Source organism: Argentina silus (assembly GCF_951799395.1).
Source record: "Argentina silus genome assembly, chromosome: 3".
Lineage (NCBI taxonomy): Eukaryota > Metazoa > Chordata > Actinopteri > Argentiniformes > Argentinidae > Argentina > Argentina silus.
Window position 1 is genome coordinate 19,167,093 of NC_139657.1, and position 21,513 is coordinate 19,188,605.

General features: G+C 45.5%; 1 protein-coding gene across 2 annotated transcripts in view; it reads right to left on the reverse strand.

The window, feature by feature from the left end:
- srgap1a (SLIT-ROBO Rho GTPase activating protein 1a) overlaps positions 1-21,513 on the reverse strand; it is an 84,671-nt gene that overhangs the window by 21,948 nt on the left and 41,210 nt on the right. Inside the window, exons 4-12 of one of the 2 annotated variants that reach the window (XM_083665896.1) lie at positions 17,398-17,460; positions 14,115-14,297; positions 13,061-13,189; positions 11,315-11,536; positions 10,664-10,765; positions 4,635-4,832; positions 3,502-3,586; positions 2,180-2,207; positions 397-502 (exon numbers count right to left, since the gene is read on the reverse strand). In XM_083665896.1, coding sequence (XP_083522022.1) covers positions 397-502; positions 2,180-2,207; positions 3,502-3,586; positions 4,635-4,832; positions 10,664-10,765; positions 11,315-11,536; positions 13,061-13,189; positions 14,115-14,297; positions 17,398-17,460 — 1,116 coding nt within the window. The remainder of the gene's footprint in view (positions 1-396; positions 503-2,179; positions 2,208-3,501; positions 3,587-4,634; positions 4,833-10,663; positions 10,766-11,314; positions 11,537-13,060; positions 13,190-14,114; positions 14,298-17,397; positions 17,461-21,513) is intronic. The other variant, XM_083665897.1, reaches the window with a different exon arrangement.

A 21,513-nucleotide genomic window follows, 5' to 3' on the forward strand; every position in this document is an offset into this window, starting at 1 on the left:
AGGGGGGAGACTGGAGGAGACCAACATTAATCTCCCCATCCCCCTCTCCTCCCTGCTCCTTCTCCCCCTTTTCCATGCCAGCATGCCCTCCGCTCTGGCATGGTATTTCCAGCAGCTCTCCTGGATGTCGTCTGTCTGTCTGTCTGTCTGTCTGTCTGTCTGTCTGTGCCACCCCAGTGTTCCCCCAGCGTTCGAGACCACAGAGCCGCAGACCAGAGAGAGAGAGAGTGTCAGAGCTCCCTGACACACGCTGTAGAGCCAGCATAATGATCAGCCCCCCCTGACCCAGGAAAGCCAAAGCAGGACAGGGTGGATCATTATGGAGCAGGGAGACCGGAGGAGACCGTAGGAGACCATCAGTATCAAAGGAGGCAGGGCCGACTGCCAGGTCAGTACCTTGACAAAGGACTCCAGATTGCCATTAAACAACTTAACGTTAAATACAGAGCGGGGCCTAGCCCTCCGAGTGCCGCCATGGGGCTTGGGGGGCAAGTTTGGAGGCCTGGAAAATGGAGAATGTGTTACTTTAAGCTAGATGTCTTAGACCATAAACATACTGTAAACCTTTGTATTTTAGACAGGTGAGAAAAGTTACTTATACATGCACATGGAAAGATTGCAAAAAAACAGCAACAAGCTGACTTTTGCATTGTGTTTTTTTTGTGTGGCGGTCATTCAAGGTAAGAATGAGTGGATGTAGTGCTGCTGTACCGTGATCTCCCACCAGTCCCATCTTCCTGCCTAGATGAGCTGCCGCCCGCCCCCATAGATAAACTGTTTGATATCCTGCGTTTTAATTTCTACCAAACATCAAAGGTCATGGAAATACCAAACCTGCTGGGAGCAGTGTGTGTGAGGGGGCGGTGTGTGACAGGATCTAGCTCACGACAGGTCCCAGTGGGCATACGTGTGTGTGTGTGTGTGTCTGCGTACGCGTGTGTGTAGAGTGCGTGTGCGTGCGTGTGTGTGTGTGTGTGTATGTGTGTAGGACACAGCACCCTAAAAACATTCTGTCTTTATCTTCTAACCTGTATATCAGGTTAGAGGATAAAAAGATGCAACCCCACCTAAGCCCCACCCATCCACCCACGATTATGGCTAGATGGTACAGTCATAATCCATGTTTACTTCAACTTTTTCAAAAACATTTGTAGCACTGAGCAGGGAAAATATGTTATTACTCTACAATAATTGTGGCAACAGCTAACGGTAACTACAGTTCACAAGTGACGGAGAACTGATTTTGAGCTAAAAATGTACGATAAGCGCTTTTTTCAGTGGTTTGCAAACTACTTGGGCTACACTTGATACACAATGTGATAGCTGTCAGTCTGTCAGGCAAGCAAAGTCAAACTCTCATAGCTAAAATGAGGTAGCCATATACCAACTAACCATAACCCCACACACCTATCCTAACTGACATTAACTGCACTAAAAAACAATATAACAGTTCATAACAGACCTTTAAAAATCATATCTTTGCAGTCCACAGTACATCAAAATTCTAAAGAAAACCTACCTCATTTTATTATTTATGGCATCATCCTCAACCTTAAATATTCCCCCCTCAAAGCATTTGATCTTGAAACTAACACATCTCATTTGCATGCAAAGTATTTCTCCCACTCTATATGTATCTATACTTCTCTCCCTCCCACTCTCTCTCACTCTGTGAGAGGAGAACATTGCTATTTTTGATCTGAGAGGATTCAAAGGGAAAAGGATTTCTGCAGTGCGCTTTGGGGCCGGGCCCCTGGGAGAGGGGAATATTACCACGGCATGCCATGCTGGGCATATGGCAAATTAAAACAGAGGGGAGGCCAGAGCATCTGCTCTGCTCTGCTCTCAACAGGCTCAGGAGTTTTGACAACAGATACAAGTATGGATTCTTCTGCTCTCACACAGCGGTAGGGAACTTTTTCATGTGGCAAACTTTTCCTGTCTTTACAAAACAGAAAATATGTTACAGTATGAGAGATATACTGTATGTTAATTGTCAATGAGCAAAAATGCAATCAGGTGAGATTAATTGACTATCATTATGAGGACAGGTGTCCAAAGGAGTGAATTTGAACAATATTCACAGGGGTCATCTTCAAGCGGAAGGAGTGTGTGTGTGTGTGTGTGTGTGTGTGTGTGTGTGTGTGTGTGTGTGTGTGTGGAGGGGGGGGGGTCTTACCTTGTGGTCATGTAATCTGCTCTGTGACCTGTGAAGAGAGGGGAGAGAAGAGAGGGGACATGAGATTGAAGGACAGGCCAGGACCTGTCCCAGAGGACCCTGCGGTGCATTGTGCACATGCTCAGTAAAGCAAACGCAGCCTACCATCTGCCCACAACTACTGACCTCACGGTGAGAGGTTAGCTGAGCTCACAAGCAGACATACACACGCACGCATGCATGCATGCACGGACACGCACACACCATCTTATGCAATCGTTTACAGTGTCACACCTAACCTGCAGTTAAACAGATACACACCTGTCCAATCACATTCTAATCTAAACTCTCACACAGACACGCAAAATTCAATAGAAATCACTAGTACACATGCATACATGCTTTCACAAGACAGGTTAACTGAAAGATAAACCACAAAGAATGGTTTTAGAACAACAACAAAAATGGGTTTAAACCTGTGGCCATCTGCTATGCCTATGGACATGATGCCACCTGTCAGGCAAACACAGGGGTGGGGCTACTACCTGAACACCTGACACTGATATGATCGTAAGCTCTGTAAAAGACAGGTCAAAACCTTGAGGCCTCATTATCCTAAAGCTCACTTTCTACCCCAGGTTGCTACACAGCGGATAGGTTTACGGAGTCTTGGACCACCCTGGGTGCTGCCTTGATTGTTCTCTGTGGTGCAGAGGCTCTCTGAGTGTTGACAGTAGATTAGTCAGGCCTTGAAGAGATCCCACCAGTGTAGAACACAGAGACCCTGCCATAGCAATCATACCTTACTAATGCTAGGAGGCTATTAAGTTAACCACTAATCAATCACTAAGAAGGATAAAACAGTACAACTCCAAAACCCCTTTAGCTCTCTGACTTGGCTCAATAATGCTGCAGAGATTACCATCTCACTTTGGACTGGTGCAGAGAGTAAGTTGCACAATGGAAATGTTACCACGGAACAGGAGATTGAAAAGGACTATTCTAGAGTCAATTGAGGACGACTTTGCAACTGCTTCTAATTGCCAAAAGTTCTAAAGAACAGTCTTTTATTCGAAAACCTACTTTCAATCTTTCCTTTTCATTTACTCAGAGCTAGGTTACAAACCCCAGCCTACTAGACAGAGACATTGAGACAATAGCAGACATGTAGTATAACACATATGGGAACTTGCCTAGACCGCAGCCGGGCCAAACTAAGCTAAATTTCCCTATGGTTTTGGAGGGTGAGATGATGGTGACCATACAGGAAGTAGGACAGGACGTTAGGGGGGGGGGGCAGAGCAAGGGTCAGGGGCTGGGGGCGGGGCACTGATGATCATTACCTTCTCCTAGAGTCCTCTTCAGCAGGTCGTGCTTGGCCTGCAGTTTGGAGATGAGATTACTGCCCTCCAGAAACTCCCGGAATTTCTGTGGAGAATTGAGAGTAATTATGTGGGCTGATGAGCTAGCGAGCGAGGCTCTGCCCTTAAGACACAAATCTGTGATAAAGCAGCCAAGGGCAGAGGACGGGACACCACGGGAGGCTTTTTAAAGCTCTATCGCACCATGTTCATCATTAGACTGGAATAGGACTGAGAACAGGCTCACTGGGGGAGGGAGGCAGATAGGCACTGAACACTTTATTAGGAACACCTGTACACCTTCTCATGGTGGAGGTGGTGTAATGGTGTGGGGAATGTTTTCTTGGCACACATTGACGACACAAGTCGTCTTAAACTGGTCTCATGAACATGACAATGAGTTCAGTGTTCTTCGGTTCTTCCCAGTCACCGGAACTGAATCCAACAGAACACCTTTGGGATGTGGTAGAACGGGAGATTCACAACTTGAAAGTGCACCTGAAAAATCTGCAGGAATCGCATGATGCAATCATGTCATCATGGACCAGGATCTCAAAGGAATCTTGTGGAATCAATGCCACTAAGAATTTGAATTTGCTGTTTTGAGAGCAAAGGGAGGCCCTACCCAGTATTAGTATAGTGTTCCTAATAAAGGGAGGCCCTACCCAGTATTAGTATAGTGTTCCTAATTAAGGGAGGTCCTACCCAGTATTAGTATAGTGTTCCTAATAAAGGGAGGCCCTACCCAGTATTAGTATAGTGTTCCTAATAAAGGGATGCCCTACCCAGTATTAGTATAGTGTTCTAATAAAGGGAGGCCCTGCCCAGTATTAGTATAGTGTTCCTAATAAAGGGAGGCCCGACCCAGTATTAGTATAGTGTTCCTAATAAAGTGTTCAGTGAGTGTATATTTAGAGAGCTTTGATGCTGTGAGTTGATACTTTTAAGATGATGTCCATGCATAAAATGCTGAGCTGTGCAGTTCTGACAAAATACAATAAAGGACTTTTTATGTTATGCACCCTTAAAAATATGGCCATTCCCGGTGTCTCATTGTCTACCCTTAAATCACACCAGCTCTCCACACACAGTCATATCCAACGGGTGGCACTCACCATGAAGTAGAATTGCTCTGTCTCCTGCTGGTTGGCCCTCCTCTTGGCCATGCTGGGCTTGCTGAGGTATGTCTCGGACACGGTCGACTTGACCGACTCGGTGGAGCGGCTGTGGTGGAAACACTCGGACACGTCGTAGTCCTCAATGGTCACCATGTCCTGGATGGTGGTCAGGGTAGCCTCCGAGGTCTTCTTGATCTGAAACCACAGACAGTAGGAGAGGTTTAGTATAGGTCTACAGTCCAGGTGAGGTGTCAACACATGGTGTACAATGTACAGTATGTGAGATCACAATGCAATCGTTTTTTTTTTTTGTCTGTTTTTTAAACCTCCATTCAACTGTATACCAACAACACCTAAACGTATGAAAGTCCTAGTGCTATCATGTGGCCACCACTTGAATATATCTAAATCACATATACTGTACCATGAACACCCTCTATCCCACATGAAACTACAGAATAAATTCAGGCCTTTCTGCCTCTCTCACGTTTCACGCTCACCGTGACAAATGCATCAGTCCTTGAACATGACCACTCCATAGCAATCAATTTGCATGCACTCAGATGGACGAGGAGGTGGAAGGTAAGGAGGCCCAAGCTTTTAAGACTAATTTCCATAGCCGCCACTACGCTGTCAAGCAGAGTGCTTTTCCAGGAGCTTATAAACGTCAGGGTTTGGCCGAGCGTATCCCATCACTTACAGAGGAGGATGGATACTGCTACGCAACCGTCCACGAGACAGTTACTGGTACCAATTCAGGAAGGAAGTACGACTTCCTCTTCAGGAGGGGATATGATATTAATTGTTTTCAGATTCATATAAATCAGAACAATTTGTTTGTTTTAAGTGCTGGCACTTTTCTTCTCCCATCTAACTGAGAAAAGTCCTTTCTCTCTCCTCTAACTCTGAGAAGGGTTACAAAAACAGTTTTTTTTGTAACACAACTGATGTCCTGGTGTTATCAATTAGGGGTAGATGGAGCGAGGGGGAGATGAAAGAGGAAGAGAGACAGAAAGGTGGGGTAGATAGAGAGGGAAGGATGGTGATGATAACATACCTCCGGCTCACGCAATGGCACAGAGCATGTGTTCACCTGCTGGACTGAGTGAATAGAGAGAGGGAGGGAGAAAACGAGAGCCAGAGACTGATTGTAGAGTGTGTGTGTGTGTGTGTGTGTGTGTGTGTGTACATAAGTCACTGAAGTGTAAAAGCTGCAGAAAGAGGGAGAGAGAGAGCCCACTCTCACAGAAACAGCATAACCACCATCTCAAGCATTCAGCGCAATCCCCCTCTACTCTGCATACAACAGCCACTCTGACAGGAGGTGTTCAACCAGTGTGACCATCATAGTCAGAAGACTTGTACTCTAGATAGAAGAGCTATACATACATACATACATTTGAAAACACCCAATTCTTCTCATAAGTCAGTCATACTAGTCAAAAATAATGCTACTTCATTCATCAATAAAGACGATGTTGACCTCAGTTTGAATACAGGGACAAGTCCTGTCCCATACATGTATGTAATTAGCCATTATATATACACACACAGACACTGACAAATGGATTAAAGCTGAGGTTTTAGAAGGTTTTACCCATGACTCATGTGGTCTTTGTAGCACCTGAAAAAGAAAACAAGGTGGTTTGAACTCCGGGGTTCTTTCTTCTTCAACTCCCTTTCATCTCAGTGGTGTTACGGTGATGAATTACACCGCTGACACGGCTGATTTTACACACAGTTTGGATGTAGTTACAGTGTCATCCATCTCACTGAGAGGAGCAGAGACAGGACAGGTCTGGACACGGCTAATGGCAGTGTGAGGAGAGGAAACAGAGGATTGGTAGGGTGATTTCAACTTGAACATTTCACATGGACTGTACTGTAGATGACCATCTGAAAAGGATAGTATGTGACCTAGTAATGTTCATTCAGGACAACGCCAGATGACATTGATAGCTCAGAATTTCTTTCCCAGAATGATTGTAGCAAGGAGAAACAGGGGGCACATGACTTCCCTTCCTTCTGTGTGACTGGATTGAACATTATGAACCCCCCCCCCCCCTCTCTCTCAGCTTCTCCCTGTGTACAGTAGGTGCCCTGTACAACCTCTTAAATGTCTGAGAGCCCCCTCTCTCCTGGCCTCTCCTGGGTGGGCCTGTGGAGGCGAGAAGCCCAGCTGTCACCATATGGAGAGGACCCACGCATGCGAGAGAAATGCTCCCAGCTAAAAAGCTGTTGAAAGTCCATCCATTATTCAGCAGATGACTAGTGACCAGTGTTGACTGCTGAGGTTCAATTACAGCAGGTCTTTTAGAAAAGCTTGCTGGGTCTTACCCACTGGTACCCACAGGACCAGTTCAAGGCCTGGGGGTACATAGTTCCTCTCTATGACAGTGCTGGGGCAGCCTGAGACTAAAGGCCCCATTTGAATACTTTTAAAGTGCATCCTTCCTTACCTCCTTTCCTTGAAGTAACCCCTGATACAACATGATTGGATTGGTCAAAGCAAGCTTGAAATCCACTGCATTGGTTGAGGCTGACACATCGACAGTATAAACCAGGCTGAGACTAACAAGTCTAGCTGACCATGCCTTCCACCAGAGCCTGTGGTGGTGTGGTGGTGAGCAGGCTTATCTGCTGATCAGTGAGTCAGGCTGCAGATAGCAGGCGAGGACTGAACACACATCTCCCAGGCTTTGATGTTCCTCCCTGAGGTTTATCTGCAGAAAAACAAACACACACACACACACACACACACACACACACACACTCCCTACAAAGTAGATGGTATTGGATTGCTGGGGGTTTATAGCATGAAAATGCCCTGAGACTATCCATTAAAGTTCACTACACACCCAGAGAGCGCGCAGAGAGTTGGAGAGAGACACTGACGGACTGAGTGAGCGCTGCCTGTTTCATCCAAATCTCACGAGGCAAACGGAATTTAAATGACTAGATTACGAGCTCTGAAAAATAACCACATGGAAAGACACAGGGAATTGAAATATGAACAGCCTCCTCAAAAGAGAAGCTAAGGGAGAGGTGTTTGCACCACTAACATATTATGTAATATTAATTTCTGCTTTGGAGGCTAAAACCAGGCTGGGGCCACAGTGGGGCCTCCCATGGAGAGTAAGATCCAGAGGCCTTCTCTTCTAATGGGCATCAATTATTCATCAGTGTTTTCTTTCACCTTCCGTGGGGTCAAGGGTTGAGGAAACAGCTGCACATCTATACAGTACATGACAGAGAACAAAATAACACAAATCACAGCTTTTCCTGACTGGAGCAGATCTCTCTAGATCCTCTTTACAGTTTACAGTTTGGCTCAATGGGCTATAGAGACCCCTCGAAAGCCCTTTTCAATGACACAATGTGCACAGGCAGGAAGAGGGGCCATCTGGTGATGTTAACACATGAGCAGCGCCCTGCCCTCCCATCCTGACCCGCGTGAACAATCACTCCAGAGAGGCAGGCAAGGGCAAATATACAGCACCATAGCTTGCCCACACACACACACACACACACACACACACACACACACACACACACACACACACACACACACACACACACACACACACACACACACACACACACACACACACACACACACACACACACACACACACACACCCTGTGCCCCTGCACTGACAATGCCATAGGCAGTCTAAGAGTATTTTCCAATATCCACACTAGCACACCACATAGAATAAAGACATGTACTGTATTGGCCTTGGATACACTTTTGTATATTGAAACACAACAAGACTCATATACAGGCGGTGTGAGGACACCAGCTGAGCTTAGGCGTCAACAACTCCAACCCTTAAATACACACCTCGTGGGATAGGCCCATGGTTCCCACTACAACCAACCCACTGACAACAGCACATACTCGTGTACAGGTGAAGAGATACTGTAGAGAGATCTGGCAGAATATGTAGTAGGGCTGCAGGATATGAAGAAAATATTGCGATACTTTTGCTAGATATTGTGATAGCGATACGACTCACGATATACCGAACACTTGATATTTCCACTTGACATACTTGAATACGATAACCATGCAGGGAGTGAATGTACAAGTCAAGCAGATCTCATTTAAAGTATTGTACCATGTCCATGAGTTTTTGTTTTATTAAGTGAGTGTCAATAGCCAATATGGATATTGCACATGTTCATATTGCAATATCAATAATTATATGATATATTGTGCAGCCCTACTCCACACATCTTTTACATATTTCAATGTATATGCCTTCCATGTAATGCCTGCTTATACAATGTTTGTTGTTTTGCAGAGAGGAGAATGGACAACTACTAACTAGAAAAAGAAATTCAAGAAGAAACTTTGTGGGCTTGCAAAGTCTTATTTTGGAATAGAAAAAGTTTAAAGATGATTTGAATGATAGATAGAACAAGTCTATTATGGTAGCCGATAAAGTTAAAGATGGGTTGGTTGGTTGGATGGATGAATGATTGGTTGGTTGGTTAGTTGATTGATTGATTGGATAGATGAAAAATAGATAGATAGATGAAAGAGGGGATATATAGTCCATCCAATAAGTTTATTTATTCACAGATTTGGGCTTGACTCCTAGCAACGCACCTAGAGTGGAGAGTCCTGGATGCCTGGTGGTGGATGCTTTCCCTCTCACAGAGGCCACACTCCCCAACTCTTCTGCCAAGGATTCCTCCAGAAAGAGAGGATGGGGGGACTATGGAGGACAGAGCCGGAGCCCCAGTCCTCAGCCCGGCCCCAGCCAGTGTCCATTCAAGAGACCAGGGGTCAGCTGCAATGCTCAGCCCAACCAAGACAAGAAAGGCAAGGAGAGTGGAGACGGAACAGTGGTCCACCCAGACCACAAGAGAGCCAGGAAATGAGACCATGCTGTATCTCAAGCCTGGTCCCAGAACTAAATGAGGACATGGGGACTTGAAGCATTCAGTTTATCTTTAGAATGAATTCTATTTTTGTTTGGGACATTTCATTGCAGTATTATTGACTTTGGCTTGAAAGCTCTTTTAGAAACGTAGTTTAAGATAAGATTTGAAGAGAAGTGTGATGTTTTTTCTTTCTTTCATACACAGCCACTTTAAGATATTTGTTTATGATAAGTCTTGGCATAGGTGTGTAAGTATAAGTAAGTGTTGGTATAATTCTAAGTAGGCTATACTGTAGGTAGAATTTTGAATAAATAGCATTTAAGATCATCACTGGCTATGCTGTTTTTGTTACATAATTTGGAGATCACTGATAATGTCCTGCCACAGTACCATCTCTGATATGCGCACATTTCTATAACCTCAGGTGAGGTGTATGATAATCCAGCCGATCTGAATTCCTAGAAGCACCATTCGCCAGTGACTTTCCATGCCTTGTCTGAGGATATAAGAGAGAGAGAGAAAGAAGACTGTTGTGTGTGCATCGATGTGTGATGAGGCAAGGGAGCAGAGATAGGAGAGGCAGGTCAGTCGTGAGACACAAGCCAGACTGATGGACGTGATTGCACTCCGCAACACCGAGACAGAGTAATTTCCTTCCCATTGGCTTTTTATTTAGCGGGGCACTCAGGCATGCTGTAGTGCAGTCAGATTAAAACGTTACAGCCTGGGATGCACCACCAATGTCAAACCAGAGAGGAGCCAGGACAGAGTGTACAAATAAAACACACAGAATGATTTTTATATGATTTTTCTACCAACTGGGAGCAAGCTGAGGCTTTTCTCTGTGTGAAAGCTTCAGGTTCTGAAGACTACCTGCAGGGTATGAGACAGTTGGGCTGCATCAAATCTTTGATTCCTGAAAGATTCAACAACTCCCGTTATTCTCTCCCCTTGACTGACCCGACTAAAGTTAACTTTTCATACTGAAGTTCTGCCACTGCACAACACAGTCGCTGGCAACCTATGGAGAAGCTGAGGATGTCGGTGGCTGTAACAAGCCTCTCACCTGGGTCTTCCCCGCCCAGGTGAGTGAGAAAGTTGAGTCGGGGCTGCGATGGGCTCTAGCTTCTTACCTCCTCGTTCTCGATCTTCAGAGTGGCCAGGCGAGACTGCAGCTGCTGGAACCTCAGGATGAGCTCTCCATTCACCGGTGGCTGCACCGCAATCTGACAAACCTGGCAGGAAGAGGAAATGCATCAGCCGTCAGGGCATCACAACCGTCTGACAAGTCATCAGAGATGTGGATTAACATGACAAACCACACTGGTTCCTACTGACCCAGATCGGAATCCAGACAGCAATAAAACAAATAAAACAATAGCTAGTTAACAACAAACACGACATCAGTGAGCTGAGTGCTGCCAACCCAACACCACAGTAAAATCGAAAAGAAAAAAAAAGCTACAGGACTTGGAGGGTGAGAAATGAGACGTGATTTGTCATTCCCTTTCCTCTATAAAAACCCCGGCTCTGCCTCTGCCGGCCCAGGTCCTAGACACAGTAAAACTGTGCAATTAAGCAGGCAAAAACTGAGCTCATTAAAAGCTCAAGACATTTTAATCAACTTCTTATTCCCTTCCACACTGTGGAGCATATTAGGACTGACCATATTGGTTCTTGGAAATTACCCTTGACAAAACTCAGAGCTCTTATCCGAAAAACCATTGTACAAACTTGAATTGTTCCCTTGCTATTCGTCTAGAATGTGTGAAAGCCTTACTCACCTCATCTCCCATATGAGGCTGGAACTCAAACTTGACAGGAGGGCAGAAGGCGGTGGGGTACATCTCCATGAACCTCTGGCGGTCGCTGCGGGGGTCCAGGCTGTCCACGGCGTTCTCGATGATGTCCAACCCCTCGTGGCGAGACGTCTCTAGGTTATACTCAGCGGAGAGGTAGGTCCGCAGGGCTCTGTTCAGACTGGCGTGGTATCCCAAGTCACAGCACTGGGGGGGGGGGGGGGGGGGGGGGTAAAAAACTATACGGTTATGTTACATTAAAAGGTCGACCAGGTCTACGGTACCTAACATTATTGGCCATCAACTGAGTAGCAGAAGCCTTGGACATGAGTCATATAGCCTGAATCGTGTCTCCAGAATCTAATGCTGGTTTTCATTAAGTAGGACCTTGGTGGGCCAGGGCCTGTAGTGAGTATGTACACACACACACACACACACACACTTCGAGGCTGATGGAAGACATACAGCCACAGGAACACTGCTTGGCAGCCACCATCCAGCTTGTACACTTTATATTGGATCATGATAGGTCAAATTTATCATCTCTCTTTTTTGAGCTGCTGTCACCTCAAAAGACAGATCATACCAGCATACACACACACACACACACACACACCCTTGTGATTTGCAAAGGCTTGAGAGAAAGCGGGAGTAAAGAGGTGCAATTTTAGCACACAGCATGGCACTGAAGGGAGGTCACATTTCTCTTCTCCTTCAGCACTGTCTGGAATACAGAACGTGAATTGCAAAAAGAACTCTGCGTTCTCTCAGGTTTCCCTGGTAACGGCGGCAAAATGGTACAGCACATTTATTTCTCTGACGAAAAAATAATATCGCAGGTAGGCCAGTTTATAAATAAGTCATGTATATAGGTCTGGTTCTGGAGGGGAAAACCAAAGCAATCTGCTGGGTAGGCAGAGAACAGAGTGCTGTGGCATGAGTGCTGTAGGATGGGACAGCTGACCTACAATAAACACCAGTAAGTAATTCACAAAACTGGGTTTCAGGGACATGGCCACACCCCACTCCATTCAATCTCTCTCTCTCTCTTTCTCTCTCTCTTTCTCTCTCTCTCTCTCATGAAAAACTGTAGCTTTTGTACACACAGACATGGGAAAGGAGCAGAGTAGAATATATTTCATTACAAAAGCTTCTAGGCTCTTCCAGTTTAATTCTCTCTTCCACTGTAATTTCCATCCCACAGTATGGTATCCTCACCATCGCTCATATTTCAGGTCTGCTGCTAAACTCATCACTTTCTACGGACCCAGATATTAAATCTCCTCCAAGGCCTCAGAAAATACTGCTGAATGGCAGGGTTTCTTCAGCATTATGAGAATAAAAAAAAAAAGTGTAATACAATCTACTGAGATGCGCTTTTTGAAAAACATCTGATTCAGTCTGTAGAGGGCTTCATTTGAACTCTGGGAGGCTTATACTGAGCTGTCCCTGCTCTGTTTGGGGCAGCAGAATGTCTCCCCAGCTTGTGTTATTGAGTATACATACTCCCTCAGATCTTCGGGAATGAGGAAGAGAATGCTGTTAAGCATGTTAACAAGGGATTTCTAATGAGTGTGGAGGGAGAGAGGCTCCTAGGTAGGGAACTGTCATATTTACCCATGACAGCAAAACTTTTCTAGTTCATGTGTAGAAAAATAAGTTGTCTGTTCCTTAGCTTAAAAGTTTCACCATCTATAAATAATACTTCACACAGTCACACGGTTTACTTACATCAATTAGGTCAGACAAGTCATGAATGTAATACTTGAAAACTGAGGAATTTGTCGCTTCAAGTGTCAGAAGGTACTCGTTCCGGGCTTTGATCGACTTCAGCTTATTCTCGGAGTACTTGGCCTGGCGCTGATGAGAGAATGAGAGAGAGAGAGCGAAAGAGAGAGAGAGAAAAAGAGAGAGAGAGAGAGAAAAAAGAAAAGTGTGAGGGAGAGACAAAAAGAGAGAAATTAATGAGCTAAAAATCCCTTTGTTGACAAGTGAGTGTGCTTTCATGTCTCTGCAAACACTGCCTCTAACAGAACTCAGGCAGAATGATTGGCAAACAAGAGGAGCCATAAATAAAACAGAGGCGTGCAAATAAGCTACTAGAGCAACACAAAAAGGAAGATTGAAAAAAACCTTACATAAACTAAACTATGCATGTTTAAAAAACTCCTACAACACCCCTCCAGGATACTACACAGCCTCCTGACTGACTTCCTCCCTGCCAGACAAACACTGGGCCGTTAGTCACCATCCACTGACTGACCAATGGACAGTGACTCACACGGTATTCCATATTTTAAGCGCTTCCCAAACTAACGCATTCCAGGAAGAGCTACAAAAAAAAAAGAAGAAAAAAAAAAGAAAAAGAATCGCGTTCCCGAGGCCATTAAATCATTTGTCATGGAGCTTTAACAGAAAACAGGCCTGTTCTAGGAGCACAAAGCCTGGCGATTTGGCTGTGACAGTGTTTCGCAGTGTGGTTTCCATCACTCAGGCCAACACAGGCCAGCGGGGCTGCAGAACTATACGATAGCCTGGTCTGTGGAAGGCTGTTCCGCTTGGGCACAGACAGGGGGACACGTGGATGTCAACGTGAGTTAATGCTTAAACGTATTTTAAGTTGGTATATAGAATATGACAGTATGGCTGGCTCTCAACAAAAGTGCTGAAAGATGTAGTTGTTTCTTGGATATAGCGTGACTAATCTCAGCTGGCTTGTGTGTTATTCCATTAAAGAGAACAAACTTGATGGCCTTCGTCAGGACCTATCTGCTGTGTGCCTTACCTTCTCCTTCATCTTCTCGATCTTCTTGACTGAGCTACGCCTCTGGTGTTTGTCCTCCAGACGGATGCTGAAGACGGGACCCCCTGAGTGGCCGATCTGCTTCTCCTCTTGCTTCTCCGCCTCCTTCAGCTTGCCCTCCGCACTGATACTCTCTGTGTGGTACATGTGGTAGGTCTTCATCACCTGGGAGGGAGGGTCAGAGGTTAGGGGTCAGAGGTCAGAGTTGTCCATCCCTCACAGTGGAGTCTCAGCTACCTTGAACCAAACACATCTATCTATCTATCAAACAAATCTATCTGCCCACATCATCACAGATCGATTCCAGCTTGCTCACAATAGGAGTCCCCTCACCACAGACAAACTAGAGGTAGATTCTCTCTCTATCTTTTTATATTGAGCTCTTATGTGACCTCAGAAACCACGATTCACTGCCGTTTCAACTTGAAATATTGCTGTGTGTTTGAATACTATCTTTGGAGGACACTTTGCAGTTTGCGTGACTGGTTTATAGAGGTGGTGACTATTCCATCTGAGGAATGTAGGAAATGCCAGCCCAGTAATGGAGCACAGAGGGACTTCAATATGCCCACAGACACCCAATCATCTCTTCCCTAACCCTCGCAGCACAGCACCGTCATCAGGGAGTAGTCAGTCCCGACATCAGGTGGTGACAGACTGACTGCCTAAACCACTTACACAACCCAGTTCTCCCTCTTTGAAATCGAGAGGCAATGATCCCTGTGAATTAAGATGTGATTCCTGAGGCCAGGAGTTTAAAAGGACCATCTTGTAAATACGCCTTAGTTTGCGTGAGGTTATATGCTACAGTTGGAGTGTGTACCTACTCCCTTTGTCATTGCGTCACAACCATTAGAGGGGAGCGATGGAGGCACACTGAGAAATGCATTAGCTCCGCAGCAGTACGCTGATTAAAGCTACTTCCCTTGGCTTGAGTCATGGCTATCTGACGAGGGGGGCTATGACTCATTCTCCAATGACACATCTCTACAGAACTGCCTTCGGATATGACTCAGGCACAGAGTAGCAGGTACACCGCAAAGAAAAGTAGAATTTCTTCAAGGGGCTGTGACACCAGTCGATAAAAAACACTATTTATAACACAATGGACTCTGCGTGTAGAAAACTGACGACTGATGAAAACTGACAAATCATGACCGTGAGAGTCATGACTGAGGCTATGACGCATGTCTGAGAGAACAGTTTTTATAATCGTTTCATTCCCTCTGGGATCTTAATCTTTAAGCCCCCGCAAAAGCGGTAACTATGTACTTCTAACTTCAAGGAGTAAACAGTTCAACACACCTGCCCAGGGACTACAGTTGAAAATAAGCCAAATGGTTTAAACTGGCACATAACAGTAATGTTTATTACTGTGCAATGTCCCTGTAAAACTCAACTGTAAAACTAAACATCTCACTCCTTCTGCCGCTGGCAGAGGTCATGGACTATGTGGCAGGAGAGGAGAGGAGAGGAGAGGAGAGGAGGGGAGAGGAGAGGAGAGGAGGACCCTCGCCAGCCTGTCAGTGTCACCCTGCAGGGTGTGAGAACCAGCCCTTTCTCCTGCTGCTCTGGCCCCTGGCCTCCCCTGCCGAGGCTGCCATGCCTTGCCAGCGGATCCTCAAACCCCCTACTGACCAAACAGCCACTCCAAACAAAGTCACCCTCAGGAAGACTGAAAAAAAAAAGAAAGAAAAGCCAACCAATGGCTTAACCCAGAATGAACTGACTCAATATACTGTAAATTACAGTCGCACTGTCTGTCTGTCTGTACACATGGTCAGCATAACCTCAATCTGAATCAAAATACAGACTGCCTGTACTAAAACTTAAACATCTTCCCCCAAAAACGAGTTATTTCTGTATGCGTGGAACTACAGCCTGTGCCTGTTTGTTTAGTGCTGTCGGCCAGAGAGGCATAATTGGAACCAGTGCAGAGCTGGGCGACCGACTGTGGGCCCTACTCATCACTTACTGGTCTGGAGCGGCCATGCAGTGTTTACTCTCCTGCTCCTTTTAGAGAGACAGAATTAGAGTATAGGACCAGACCTGTAATTTCCCTGGCTGTGTGGCCACAATGGCCCCGTGGCTTTCTGACGCAATAGCCTTTGTGGATGTTGGGGGGGGGGGGGGGGGGTAAACCAGGTCATATTGGACTGCAGTCTGCGGTGAGGAGTGACACACATACAGCTGGTGTTACACGTGTCACGGCCGATTGTGTGTATCTATTGTTGTTAATCTGCTTTCATGATCAAAGACTACTTACACTATAGGCATATTGAGACCTTTCCACCAAGTACCCAGGCAAACTAACTAGCCTTTGCTAATGTCACAACAATGTATTCCCAAACTTTTACCATAACAACCAATGCTGTAATCATAATCTGATATCGGTATAGGGGTTTCCACATCTGAATTGATTAGATGAATTTTTCAGTGAGCACTTACAACACTAGTGTGGAGTGTTGAAGTTAATTCAATGTCATTGATCTGCAGCGGAATGCTGTGATTGGTTATGAATGATCCTCACATATGGTCCTGTACGCAGAGAGGGTAGGGGAGGAGGAGGGGTAGTTGTAAAGGCGAGTTATAACCTAACCCTCGCTGAACTCACTCACAATCCATAGAAAAAGCCTAACAAGCCACAGAAAATCAACCATTATCCATCTTTCGCTTAACGAGGGGAATCCCAGTACATGCTGCCCCAACGGTCAAAAGTCAACCTCAAAAGGTTATAAAGTTGTCTAGTGAAGCGGATCACGTTGCCGTAAGACGAATGGGAGAGTGCATAAATTGTGTGGCATAAAATCTATGAGTTATACGTGCGGAGAAGATACCAAGACCATTCTCCAGCTTCCTCTACCTGAGGATATATTAGCATGTTATTAAGCCCTGCAGCAGTGACACATGGCAGGCATTAATCTAAGCTAGGGCCTTGTGCTGTACCACAGCCTGACAGCAGCAATTAAAGCTGTTGAATTAACTATTGATTAGTGGGTTAAGCACCCTGCTCTACCAAGGTCAGAGATCTGGCATCTACAGAGGAGGATATATATAAGCCTGCAGCCACTCTGGCCTACAGATATACAAGTCTGCAGCCACTCTGGCCTAGAGTCACTCTGACCTGCAGACATACAGGCCCTGCAGCAGTTCTGACCATCCAAGGTGTGCTCTGGTGTGAGTCAAATACAGTTCATAACATAGAGTTATGTTAACTATAGTATGCTACAATGATACAGTAAATTGGTGAGATATAAAAACTTACAGTGTAGAGCTCATTGAGAACCTTCATCAGGTCTTCCTGGAGTTGAAAGGTGATCTCCTTACTCTGGAGAGAGAGAGAGAGAGAGAGAGAGAACAAAATGTTACACACAGTACATCTGTGGACTCTCCACAGTGACATACTCATACACTTTCTCAAATGTAACAAACAGCACACAGAGTTGGTGCAGAACAGTTAAGTGGGGAAGTGAGAGTTGTAATTGAGTGATCACACAGAGCCACAGTCCCAGCGCCCACACTGTACACACAGTACACACAGTACACACAGTACACACAGTACAGCACACCCACTGTCAGCACGGCATGAGAGCGATTGCCCCCAGATTCATGAATTCAATCAACCACACCACAAGACCCACTCAATGCTATCAGACACGTGCCTGCATCAATGCATCAATCTCACTGTAGGGAAATATAAAACAGTTATGTGATTAATGGAGAGTTACAGGGGCTTTTTGTATGCAGGCGACACCATTTTTGTCTTTATATCACTGTAGCATAAGTGATGACTGCGTTTTTGTGTTTTATGAGATATGACAACACATTTGGATAGCCAGTCTAACCTAGGGCAGTTCCCATGTGTTACCTGTGTGATATTACAGTGTTCTGCAGCACTCTGTCTTCCTCTAACCCAATTATTGTATCCCTAATCTCATTCTGGAGGCCTTTCCCAGCAGTGGGTTGTAAAAGGGGGCTCTGACAATCAATCCCACCACCAAGCTGAGATCGACTTAGGGTGGCAAGGGGCTTACTTCTGATCTAGAGGTGAAGGTAATTCTCTCCATCACAGACAACTCAACAACTCTAATATAATAACAGAGATGGTAAAAAAAAACGGTCTGCATTTATAGTCTGTTAAGACTGTCTGAACAGAATAGACACCCATCGAAAGCCATGTTGACCGTGAATGAAGTTGGATAGATGTGAACTGCATTGTCATTTTGTCTGCATTTAAATCCCTGAACCAGTGGATGGATCTGAAATAAGTGCCAATAACAAGAGTACCATTTCAAAGGAAACTCATGTAATACAGTATGAGAGGTCATATCTGTGGTTTCACAGTTCAGATGGGTTTCACATAACCTTGCAAATACACAGCTGTGGTTTCCTGTGGGTGTTGGCCATGAGGAAGTGTTTTTTTTTCTTTTTTTCTGAGGTCACAAACCTCACTGATCCAGGTGGATCCACACACATCCGTGTTGCTGTACCCATACAAACAACCATTTAGAACAGTGCCACCGACGGATACAGTAAAGAGTAAAAATTCCAATGGAACATTGGGGAGTTCCGAAGGGCGGAGATCAGAATCTCTTAGTCAGAGCATTGATTGTTAGAAAGAACAGAATGCACAAATACTATAGATCCCAAACTGAGCTTCTTCTCCCCACTGCCTGACTCACAGGTGGATGTGGTAGAGGTGGTGAAGTCCAGGCATGTGCAGGTAAACCAAAGAGGATTAGTCTTCATCTCCGCCAGCCAGCCAGGGCAGGGTGTGTGATCAGCACTCCTGCCTACAGGGGTGACCCACGGGCCAAGCGACACCTCCGGCGCGCACCCGCCACCTGTCCAGCCAGTTCCCTGGTTTACTTACTGTACCTATTCTCACTGAACCCACAGACAGACTTATCTAATATAAATAGAGCTAAGACATCTAAGCTTCCTTAATGAGGGCTCTCTCACGCACAGCTGAGAATATAGGGAGGCTAGGATAGGGAGGCTGAAGCCATGAGGTTGGGGATATGGGGAGATGAGTTTCTTCTTCCTTTTGGCCAAGTAGATGGAGCTGGGTAATACTTAACATTAAGTTGCCCCTATACCTGTGTAGTAACAATGTAATTACACTAGTAATAACATTAACATGTTATTACATATCTATTAGGTAATTGCATAGCATATATACATGCATTTAACAACTGAATCTGCGTAGGTAAGTGAGGGGGTTAACAACATAAGCTCTCCCTTAGGATGAGCCATTAGCAGCCCTCAGTTCAGAGGAGAGAACCTTTTACAATGTATCAGATCTAACGGTTGTCAGCTCTTTTCCATTGAGAGAACTGGGAAGCAATCCAGTGTTCAATGAAAAGCCTTCTCATGGAGCTAGTGGGCATAGGCGAGAGAGAGAGAGAGAGAGAGGGGGGGGGGGGGGGTGAGAGAGTAGGGTGGGTGGGAGAGAGAGAGAGAGGGGGGGGGTGAGAGAGTAGTGTGGGTGGGGGGGGTGGGAGAGAGAGAGAGAGAGGGGGGGTGAGAGAGTAGGGTGGGTGGGGGGGGTGGGAGAGAGAGAGAGAGGGGGGTGAGAGAGTAGGGTGGGTGGGAGAGAGAGAGAGGGGGGGGTGAGAGAGTAGGGTGGGTGGGTGGGGGGGTGGGAGAGAGAGAGAGAGAGAGATACTGTAGATGCTTCCTGCACATAGAGATGACAGTCAGGTGACCTTGGCTAGGCCTTCGAGAGGAAACCACCACCTCATCCAATCATGTGATTCCCCAGAGAATCAAAAACATACCAAAAACATACTTCATAATGACCAGTTATTTTACAGTAGTAAGAAATAAGCCTTAAGCTTCAATCAGTTATCTGGGCTGTGGATTTGGCATACTGCAGGCCTGCCAATGTTAGGATTTAATTTACTGGCCTTGCCCCCTCCAATCACAAACAACAACAAAATAAAGTGACAATAGAATAATAGAATAAAAAGGGGAATGTCGATTGGGGGTTTCCAATGCCGCTCATTTATTAGACAAATCCCACAAATGGGCTTTTCCCCCTGTTATGTAAAACATCTGTGTGCTTTAACCACATCACAGGGAGATGAAATAGGGTGAGAGAGGAACCCACCGAGCCTTTGAGGGGAGCGATGGGTTTCATGTTCATCAATCAGTCCACTGGAGGTGGGATGGGGGAGGGGTAGGGTATACCCTGAGGCTCATGTGTGGTAATGCACTAGGGCTTAGTCTGGTCCATAAGACACTGAAGGACTCTCGTGATAGCCTACACAAATCACATGGGGTGATGTACAGCGCCCTACAGTAGCCCATGGAGGTAGTAATGAACTCTGTGAAACAAGGCAGTAAATTGTAAAGCTATAATCCAAATGAAGTGCTAAAACATTGCACTCGCTTGATCAAAAGACAAGACCAATTTACTGTGTATACCTGGTTCTATTTCCCTGTGTTGTTACCACTGCAAGGAACGTGCAACTGAAGTACTATGCTAACTAAACTCTGCTAACATTATCCCTATGCCACATTTATGGCTTTCAAGCCTCAGGATATTCACCTGGCAGCTCTGCAGAATGCAACTTCCATAAATAAAGCAGGGCAGAGTAAAAACAAAGAGCGAGTTGTATAAATGATGAAAACTAAACACATGTGATAAGATCTGTCCAACCATGAAAGGCGTCCCACTACTAGAAAGTCTTATTCAGAACTGTCACATTCAAACAAAGGTGACCTTAATTCAAGACTGCTGTGCCGTTCTATGACAAAGCTAAAACCTAAGTCCCAACCGTAACATCGGTCCCAAACATACTTTTTATCCACAGTGCTGTAGTAGATAACCAAATGCCAATGGCTTGAATAAAAGGGGCCCATTTGCAAAAGTCAGTCAGTTAGGAGGACAAATAACTTGAGGCCCTCCAATGCTCCATTTCATAGCTTGAAGACAGGAACATGGGGAAAATAAAAACATAGGTCTAAAACAGCAGCTGTCTCCTCCAATAACCTGAGAAGGACCTGTCGTAACTGGGCTGGGGGGGGGGGGGTCCCTGTTGTGTCCCATATTATTTAAGTTCTACAGAGATCAAAGGAGAAGGGATGCACTAATTAGAGGGCAGGGGTGTCTCAGCTCCCCTTGTGAAAGACTGCAGGAGAGTGTTGTTTGTCCCTACGAAACGTCACTGGTACCAGACGGAGGGGAGACACAGACAGACAGACACACAGACAGACAGACACACAGACAGACACACACACACACACAAAATGATTGAGGACTGTTCAGCCTGTTTAGCCTGTTCCAAGGCTAAACCTCAACTGTAATTGGTAGAACAATACAGAAACGTATTTTTTTTCTGGAATGCTGGAATGTTGGGATGCATCGTTTGATGTA